The 10,519-nt window shown below is 23.7% G+C and overlaps 4 protein-coding genes across 4 annotated transcripts; 2 read left to right on the top strand and 2 right to left on the bottom strand.

The window, feature by feature from the left end:
* Window positions 1–3,145: 3,145 nt before the first annotated feature.
* On the top strand, window positions 3,146–4,317 carry SRAE_2000142000 (Hypothetical protein; the record flags this gene model as incomplete). The annotated part of the gene is made up of 2 exons (XM_024652371.1): window positions 3,146–3,340; window positions 3,397–4,317. 2 exons carry the CDS (start codon window positions 3,146–3,148, stop codon window positions 4,315–4,317), a joined length of 1,116 nt encoding a protein of 371 aa, XP_024505954.1.
* A 399-nt stretch (window positions 4,318–4,716) lies between these two features.
* Window positions 4,717–7,163, bottom strand: SRAE_2000141900 (Forkhead box protein P3; the record flags this gene model as incomplete). The annotated part of the gene is made up of 2 exons (XM_024652370.1): window positions 4,717–7,065; window positions 7,134–7,163. 2 exons carry the CDS (start codon window positions 7,161–7,163, stop codon window positions 4,717–4,719), a joined length of 2,379 nt encoding a protein of 792 aa, XP_024505953.1.
* Window positions 7,164–7,839: 676 nt separating this feature from the next.
* SRAE_2000141800 (ATPase, F0 complex, subunit D, mitochondrial family-containing protein) lies at window positions 7,840–8,450 on the bottom strand (the record flags this gene model as incomplete). Its single annotated transcript, XM_024652369.1, has 2 exons — window positions 7,840–8,287; window positions 8,326–8,450. The coding sequence occupies 2 exons, from the start codon at window positions 8,448–8,450 to the stop codon at window positions 7,840–7,842; spliced, it is 573 nt and encodes a 190-aa protein (XP_024505952.1).
* Window positions 8,451–8,909: 459 nt separating this feature from the next.
* Window positions 8,910–10,321, top strand: SRAE_2000141700 (Transmembrane protein with metallophosphoesterase domain; the record flags this gene model as incomplete). The annotated part of the gene is made up of 2 exons (XM_024652368.1): window positions 8,910–8,996; window positions 9,047–10,321. The coding sequence occupies 2 exons, from the start codon at window positions 8,910–8,912 to the stop codon at window positions 10,319–10,321; spliced, it is 1,362 nt and encodes a 453-aa protein (XP_024505951.1).
* Window positions 10,322–10,519: the final 198 nt, after the last annotated feature.

The raw sequence follows: 10,519 nt of genomic DNA, 5'->3' as shown, positions 1-10,519 counted from the left end.
TGCATTATTAAAAAAACATTGAAAATGAAGGAAAAAAAAAACAGGAAAGTTGTTATTTTTTGAGTAATTATAAGTTATTAAAGAAAAAAAAAGATGGTATCAATAGAATTTAATATAAATTAGTAATATCTTTTTTTATTTTTGCAACTTTTCATCCATTCTAATTTTCTAAATAAACTTTTTTTATTATTATTATTTTCGTTTAAATTTCACCACTTTAAATATATATATTTTTTTTATCCATCTTTAAGGCCAAAGGGTAAAACTTTCAATTGTGAATCATTGATAATATATATCATGACTTTTTAATACTCTTAAAATATATATTTATTTAAATTAAAAAAATATTTATTATATATGTATAAAAGTCAAGCGAACAATAATAATTTATTTTAAATTAATGCTTGTTTCAAAGGAAAAAATATTATGCTTGGTGAAATAGTTTTATTACTACTTTAAAATAAATAATTTTTACATAAAACTATATTTTAATTTTTATTATTAATAAAAAAAGTATATATATATATATGGGAATGCCAGTAAATTTTTAACATTTAATTAATTTACAACATGAAATCAAACACATTAATTCTTTTTAATTTTAAAAATTCTATTGTTTTAAATTTATTATGCTAATAGTTAAATAATTTATGCTTTTTATTAATTTTAATTGATAAAAAAAAATGATAACATATTGAATAAATATTATTAAATTAAATAGTTATTTTATTTAGTATATTGTTGATATTACTTATGTAAATAAAAATTAACTAATTAAATTAGGAAATAGTTCATTGTAACTTTAATTAAGTCTTGTTTCTTTTTTGTTCAGTGATAAGAAAAGAAGATTAAACAATTTTTCTTCATAATAAAAATAAGTTTTCTTTATTAACACATATTACATTTTTATTTATCTTAAAATTAAAAGTATTTTTATTTTAACGTCTGGTATTTTGCAAATAACAATAAACTTTTTTAACGGAAGGTGTATCTTGTTTACATAAGATTTTAATGTTTTTTTACACATAATTCATTGTTTTTTAATGGCTTTTAAAGAAAATTATTTGGCATTAAAAATTATACTTATATTTTTATAAATGAATAATTAATGTATGTCGTACCGAAATGCATAGGCATCCATTATAGCTATTAGGATTCTTTTTAGTCTTTATTTTATATTATAATTTATTTTTGAGTATAATTTAGATGAGAAAAATTTTAACGACTATACATTTTTATATAATATTAAACATTCATAATATAAAAATTTAAATATTAAATAAATAGTATTATTAATTATAGAAATATTTTATTTTATTATTTTTTTCTATTAATAATATTTGGATTTTTTTATATTAAATTCATTACACTATTGTCAATTTTCATCATTTACTGAAAGTGTTTCATGAAATTAAAAAAAAAAAATCTTCTTTATATTCTTGTCAGTTTCATTACAATTACATATATTATAAATAAAATCCACCATAGGCATTTTAAAAAAAAAAAAAAACTTATCGCTTATTTTAAGTTTCATTTATGTATACTTTAACTTCCAAAAAATATTAAATATAACACATTTTTCTTATTTATTTTTTTTATTATTTACGCTTTTAAAACAATTTTTTTGCTACAATTTCAATTTAAAATTATAATTTTTTTTTCCCTGTTAAGAAAAGTCAAAAATTATTTTGTATAAAATTCCTAATTGAGTCACCCAAAAAATGACATCCAATTATGTTATAACAAATTTTAGACTTTTTTTTATCTCTCTCTATTATATTTTATATCAATTCTACCATCAAAAGAATATAATTTTGTTTGTTTTTTTTTTCTTCCTTATCCATTAAAGTTAACATAAAAATTATAAAATGATTTTAAAAAAAGATTAGATATTAAACATAATAATATATAATAAAATTTTATTCCTATAAATAGATGAAATATTCTTGAAATAAACTTTCACAATATATATATATTTAATTTTAGTGCGCATACATGGTGTTTTTTTTTTACTTACTTTAAAGTAATGCTTGGACACTTTTAATTATATTAATCCGTTTTATTTATAAAAATAAATTAAAAAACACACATATTTTTAAATGATGATTTTAAAATGTTTTATTTTTATTTCTTTAACATATAAAAAAAAATTTTTTTTTTTGGAAAGTATAAATATCTATTTTTTTATTATGATTATCAAAATTACTTTTTTAGAAATTTCTATTTTAAACTTTTAAAATCACATACTCCCTCATTTCAACTGATTGTAAGTGGTATCTCATTTCTTAATAACAACAATTTATCTACAAAAAAAAGCTTTTTTTTTCTTAACATTATATATTATCTTCTTGAATAACAAAATACACAGAAATATATTTAGAATTAATCTTCAATTTCTCATTTTCTTAATCTTATCAATTACCAAAATACAATTATTCTATCAATATACACTCTAAAATTTTTACTTTAATTGATATTTTAATCACATTCCCTTAAACATGTACAATCATAATCTTTATTTTATTTCATTCATTTTTCTATTTTTTTAAAACAGTAAAGTAATAGAGTAATTAGTAGGAAAGAAAAAATTAGATATGATAAACTATATTATCTTTCTTCATTCTACTATTTTTCAAAATAAATATACATTTAATTTTGTTAATCTCTCTATAACTATAATATAAAATTCTCCTAAAAGAATATTTTAAATTTAATAACAATATATTTCCTTACAAGTTTTAAATATTTAATAAATATTAAAAAGAAAAAAAAAAAAGAAATCTTTTTTAATTATCAATCGTAATATATTATAAATGTTTAATAGTTTTTTAATTTTTATTTTGTTTTTTTTTCTTTTATAAAAAATTAGTTATTTTATAAACATATTTTATACATTTAAAAAATTATTAATCATTTAATTGTAATTGATGTCTTTTATATAAAAATATTTTATATATAATTTCTTACTTATTTTAGTTTTTTTTTTTTTAATTTGATCAGGTTATATATAACTTTTTTACATTAAAAACATCATTTTTAGTTATAAAATTATTTTTATTCGTTTTTTTTTTTCAATTGTCAATTATTTAATTATCTATTTATTTATTATTTTATTTTAAGATATAAACAAAGGTGGTTATATTAAATGATGTTACACGCTTGTGATCATCCAAAAAGACCTGTTTCAGCTTCACCATTTATACCACCTGAAAAGCCGAAAAGATATTATATGCCTCTATCATGGTCATTAAATGATTTATCTATTAAAGAGAAGGAGCTTGTAGAATTTTTTGAAAAAAATGAACTTTTATTTAGAAAAAAAAGATATAATCATAAAATTGTAAGTTTCTATATATCTTATATATTTATTTATATTTTAAAAAACATTTTTTTTAGTTAGAACAAGAAAGTACAATAGAAGAAGACTCAAAAAGTAATATATTAGAACCATTAAAATTTAGAAATATGCCTGCAACAACAAAACGTATTGTTTGGAGGGGAATCCCAAATAATGCTAGTGATAGTACAACATCCCTTTCAGGTGGATCTACATGTAGGACAACTACAGATTCAAGTATGTGTTCCTGTTCAACATCACCATACTCATCAATGTCAATACACAATAAACATTCATTTTTTAATATTAAAAATCCTTTTTCACAAAATAAGAAAAATAAATGTATGCAACGTAGTAAACCATTAATTGGTACATATAGTGATGCTTCATATAAATCAATAAATAGTTTAAATTCTTACTATCATGATAGTGTTGCTTCAAGATCAAGAGACTTATTAGTTATGGATAAAGATAATATTGATAGAAAACGTTCTAAAAGTAAAGGAATTGAATCAAGAATATTACATCCATTAAAAAATTCAGCAAGAAAAATAAGTAATGCATTACATTTACGACCAATGAAAAAGTCAGTTGAAAATTTACATCAAGGATCTGTAACTCATTTACGAATTGCAGGTCATGGAAACAATTATTCAAATAACAGTTTTTTAGATGTTGAGTATAGTATTGATGAAATAAATTATTATTCAAATCCCAATAGTCCAATTCCACCAACAAGTCCACTACCACAATCAAGAAACCCTTTTGTTTTAAAAATTTCTAAAACTACAAATCAAAAAAAGAATATTGAGTATAATGAAATAAGTCCATACAGTGAAGAATTTATCAAAAAAGAATTAAAAAAGAATTTAGAAAAAAATAAAGGACTTATAAGAAGAAAAAGTTGTGATCCTATTTTATATAACAAACCATTTGACAATTATTTAAATAATGATTTTCGAGAACGCATGATTGTTTAAACTTTTAAATATTTTCCAAAAAAAAACCAATATATACACCAAATATTTATATAAATATATTTTTTTTTACATAATATTTTACTTATGCATGAATAACATTAAAAAACCATATATTTTACGCTATCAAAATATAATAACAAAAATAAAACTGTTTTCTCTTACTTTTAATAAATATTTTAATATTTTCCAAAATTATATATATTTAATTTTAAAAAAAAAATAAAGTTAATTAAAAAAACCTTTTATAACTAATAAAGTGTGTTTTTAATAATAGTCAAAAAAAAACAAGACAATAAATGTGTGCTAAAAAATCCTCAAAACAATATAAAGATATGTATAATATAAGTTTTAAATATTTTTTTAAAGAAAAATAGTTATTATTTATTTAAATAAGCTATTCTAAGTTTTTGGTGCACCTTCCTTGGTAATATTTATAGGTTCTGAAGTGGTGGAAAAAGGAACATCATCTTTTTTGGGACCAGGTTGAACTTTGAGAACAAATCTATCACCTGGTTTTGGGTTGACTATGGCTGTTGATCGTTGAGGAAAGATTGTTGGAATACTTCTTAAAGTTGATTTTGTTTTACCACTAGTACGACTATTTTGTGTAGATCCTTGATTAGGTGATCCTCCTAAAGTTAAACCTCTTCTTGTTGCTATTGTTGGATTTTGAGATGATCCTTTATTAAATGATCCTTCACTTGATCTTGGTATAACGACATGATTAAAAGGAAAATCCAATGATTGATCTAAGTTATCATTTTTATCACTTCCAATATTCTTGTTATTGATAGCTGTTGTGTTTAAAGGTATATTTGAATTAAGAAATTGTGAATAGTTACCCGGTGAATGTGAAAGAGATAACCCATCAAATGATGGTGGTATACAAATACCTGTTGTAGAAAAATTTGGATAAATACTAGAAAGCATTTCACATGTTTTGTAAAAACTATGATCTGTCATCTGGTTTCTTGATTGTGGATAAATACATGGTCCAAAAGGAAGTCCTGTATTTGATGAGTTGTCTGTTAATCCCTGATTAATTGTAGGTGTTTTGTTTACACTATTAGACAAAGACTCTTCCTGATTTTTATTATTATCATCTCCTTTTATTATATCAGCACTTTTGCTGTTTGGTGATGAACAAACATTTTCGACAGTAACAGTATTATCATTTGTCTCGGTAACTGTAATAGGAGTAGTGTTGTCTATCATCTCTGATACAGTATCTCCCTTTTCATTAACATCCATTTCATTGTTTAAATCTTTTGGTATATTTAATTTTTTTGATAATATAGCATCCATAATATTTAATTTTTTATTACTAGTTTGTTGTGTAGTTGAATCAGACAATTGTTCAACACTATCATCTCCATCAATTACAACATACTTTTCATCCTCATTTTCTCGTCTAATTTTTTCAAGAGTAATATTCTTAACATCACTATGAATAGAAGGAAGATAATATAATTTAGAAAATACCACATCACTTAATACATTTTTTTCTGTTTCACTAAGTGAATTGATATTTATGTTTAAATGTTGATCATCATTACTATTATCTAATAATTGATTTCTATCAATATGTTGTGGAGATTTAGTTTCATCATTTCTAGATGGAGATGATCTTGCACTTCTACTAATATTATTATGAGGTCTTCTACGAAAGTATTCCTCATCATTGACAGTCCATACAGCTCCTCTATCATTGTATTCATATCTAACAAAACATTTATGAAGAGATAAATTATGGCGTACAGCATTCTTCCAAGTTGCTTGATTTCTACGAAAATAAACAAAACTATCATGAAACCATTGGTAAATTTCATTTAATGTCAATTGATTTGATTTCGATTCTTTAATTGCTTGGCGAATAAGGTTAGCGTAAGTATATGGTGGTCTAACATCATTAGTAGCATAGTAATCACGATCTTTAATAAATTCAGAATCATCATATCTAGTCAATCTAGATCCTGATTTAAGGCTTCCATTAGGACAAGAAAATTTACGTTTTGATCCTTTAAGTATTTTTCCCGTCTTGTCATCACAAATCATTGATCTTGGTACATCAAAATTTGCTGATGAAAATGGTGATAACGGTAGATTAAAATTACCATCATTCTTATTATTATGGCTATCAAAAGAAAAACTGTCAGGTGAGAGAGGTGAAATTAATGGTGTTGTTGCTCCATTAGTAGTATTCATACATAAATGTTCCAACATTAGTTGAAGTCTTATTTTATTAGAAGTATACATTGATTCAAGGATCTTTGTATATCTCCTTTGTTCCTCAAATTGTCTAAGACCTTCAGCATCATTTTTATGTTCATCTAATACATGACATATGTAATCACCTTTAGATAACATAGGTTTATAACATTGAGGCCATATACACATATTATTGTGATAAAATTTAAAATATGATGGTGTTTTAATACAAGGATGATTTAATAATCCCTTTTTAAGAGTTTCACTAAGATCTTTAAAATCATATTTTGAATTTTCTTCAATATTCCATTTATAATCATTTAACAATTTCTCTAACATAAACTCATTTATTGGATTATTGTTTTCAGATGGTTTAATAAAATCTGCAAACAACTTATCTTTTATTTCATTGTTGACAAAATTCCAACTAGTAAAATTAGGTAATCCACTATCATTAATTGAATTTGATCCTGACAAATTAGTCTTTTCTTTCCTCTCTTCTTCAATCTTCGATCCCAAATTCTCACATACTGGAAGTCTCTTAAAATAATTAATACAAATGATTGTACATTTACACACACTTAATATAAAAAGTGTCTCTAACTTACCATGTGTTCTTGTATTTCATCTGTTTCCATGTCACCTCTTTTTTATTATTATAAACAAAAAAAATCAAAGTAATTATTATTAAAAAAAACAACAAGCACTACAAAAAAAATATGTATAAATAATTATTTTTGTTTAAAAAAAATGTATATAATTATAAAAACGTAATAGAAAAAAAATGGTAAAACGATAAACATACAATTACTGAAAGTGTAAATATAAAGAAGATAATTAAAATGCCCAAGGAAAAAAAGAACAGGTATACAACAATCAAAGAAAAGTACAAATAAGCATAACATCGTGTCAAGAGCAACATAATTGATAAGACTTACTGTTGGGAACTTTCTATTGTTTGTCAATAAGGATCCTACCAATCCTAAAAAAATTTTTTATACAATATATGTGTCTCAAAATACATGGAACAATTCTATTAATCATGGGAATGTGTATATCATTAAACAAAGACCTGCACCATCTATCTCTTTTCCAGAATATAATAAGTATTCTTACTTTTAATAATAAAAATGTTACACTTACAATATATATAATATATATGTAAACAATTTTTATAATAGACTGATAAAAAAGATTTTAATTAATGTTATAACTTTAAAGTAATGAGAAAGAAACATGAATAAATTTTTTTATTTGATTTTTAAACAATTCTAATGTCAATGATAACCACCCTAGAAGTAGATATATAAAACTCTAATGGTCTTCAACTTTGTCAGGACGGGTAAGAACTTTGTAGTCTCTAAATCTTGTTTGAATTGATGGCTCATTGTTAATTCCAAGATTACATGGATCAGGTAAACGTTTGTCAACACGAAGATCGTAGAAGATTTGTGGGAAATATTCAGGGAACATTTGGCGATCAAAATGCTCAACTGGTGGAGCTTTGGACCATTTATCCTCAACTTTTTTAGCCTCCTCAGAACCAATGGCAGTTTTTTCGTTGTGAATTTTTATACGAGCCTCATTGAATGCAGTGAATTCATTAATTTGTTTATTATATTCCTCTGGAATAGTTCCTTTTGGAATTTTTATAGTTTCATATTGTTTTTGAAGAGAATCAAGAATTGAGGCATATCCTGGCATTTTTTTTTTAAGATCGGTAAAATCAATTTTTGGTAAAGTTGCTGGAAGCTCATTTACGCTAAAGAAAATTATGCTAAAGTAAAATGAAAAACTTACGTGGCGCTAACAGTAGAATTGATAGCCTTCAATTTTTGGAATTCAGCTGCGTGTTGGGGAGTAAGCTTTTCACTAACTTTAGCAAAGTTAACGACGGATGTAGCACGCCTTACTGATGGAAACATTCCTATAAAAATAAACTTGACTATTCAACATATTAAATTAATATAATAGAAAAACAATTATAAACGAAAGTAAAAAAAATATCAACCTTTTTATAAAATTTAAATTCTCCCTACATAATCCATTCCAAATCAAGATCTCTAACACCATGTTCTCATAATTATATAAAAATGTTTACCTAGATATACTTCAAAACACACAAGTCATAGAAATAAACTTTTTAGATGTATAAGCATATTTATCTACCATATAGAAAAAAAAATAGTAATAAATGAAGAAAAATATATCTCTGAAAATTATAGAATAAATATCTATACAAATTATGATGTGGCCGCAACTCTTTTAACATATAAAAGTAATGATTAACACAATCTATGTACAAAGACAACCTTATTCCTATAAATTAATAGGTATCATATATATAAATTTGGAATTAATGAAAAAATATTTTATATGTTGATATGTTTTTATCAATAAAAAAGATAGTATATTCCTTAATCATTTTTTCTATTGGTTACCTATTAATAGGATATTTTGGCGACAACCATGTAAGATATTTTTCATAATTCTAGTTAAAAATATACATTTTTTTTTTCAGACAAAGCAATTTAAAGGCTATTATCATGGTAACGTACGACGTTTATTTTCTGTCTACAAATTAGCATGGCTAATGGGTTACCTATCCTATTTAGCTCATATATTTTTATCGTCGTTTTTTAATGAACCCTATACATATGTAAAATTTACCAGTACTTATGGAAAGTTTTCTCAACGTATCTTAAATAGATGGAAAAGTAGAATGACAAAGTCTTGGACAATTTTATGTATTATGGCTATGGGGTTGTATTTCTTATACTTTATCAATGACGAACATACTTTTCTATACCTTATCTTTGGTTGGGCAAATGGTTTGTGGGTACATATATTTATGTTTTCTTTTGGTTTTATTGTTCTTACAATACTCAGAAGTGGTATGGAAAGAATCCATTATCTTAATGAAATTTTTAATTTTGTTTATAAATGCAAATTTATTAAAAAATTTTGCACTGATACTCAATTCCAAGTTCTTTTTACAATAGGTATTAGTGTAATATTATGTTGTATACAAGGTATTGCAGCAGATAAAGTCTATGTAAAACATCATACATTAAAAATAAAAAATCTTCCATCAGAAGCTGAAGGATTAAAATTTGCTTTGGTAACAGATGTACACACAGGAGCAATGGTTTACAAAAATCAGGTTGCTAACATAGTAGAGAAAGTCAATGATGAGAATGTAGATGCTATATTCCTAGTTGGTGATATTATAGATTCACCTTATCAGTTAATAAAAAATAGAACAGAACCTATGAAACATTTTAAATCAAAATATGGTACATATTTTGTTACTGGAAATCATGAATATTACTATGGAAATGTTCAAGATTGGATAGATGCTTTTAGAAATGATTATGGTTTTAAAATTTTAGAAAATGAAATAACCGATATGAAAGGTATATGTCTTGTTGGTCTTCATGATATCTCAGCAGCTAAAAATAATATTACAAATCACGTCATGAATGCTTCAATAATTAATGAGTGTCCAGACACTAAACCTATAATTGTTTTGGCTCATAATCCAGCAGCAACTAAAGAAATAATTAATAGTACACCGAACAAACCTGTTGATCTCATCCTTTCGGGACATACACATGCGGGACAATATTATGTTATGATTCCTTATATTTTAGTATTTTTACCCTATTATCATGGATTTTATAATGTAGGAAATGACACCACATTATTTGTAAGTGCTGGAACACTTTATCAAGCAGCTCCAATGAAGATGCCGTTTTTCTCGGAAATACATGTTTTTACACTTAATAAAGAGTAAAATTGTTAGAAAAGTTTGTAAATAAAAATTGTTATCAATTTAGATGAATAAAATCGCGAGAAAAGTCTTTCTTAAATGTTGTAGATAACTACATTTCTCCATTTGTTTTGCATTTCGTTGTAAGAGATCGCCTCTATTTCAAATATAGTTTTATTGTTTCATAATAAAGTATTATTTTATCAATTCATTCTTATCCAT

This window comes from Strongyloides ratti (assembly GCF_001040885.1).
Source record: "Strongyloides ratti genome assembly S_ratti_ED321, chromosome : 2".
NCBI lineage: Eukaryota > Metazoa > Nematoda > Chromadorea > Rhabditida > Strongyloididae > Strongyloides > Strongyloides ratti.
This window is presented reverse-complemented; position numbering and strand designations above follow the sequence as displayed.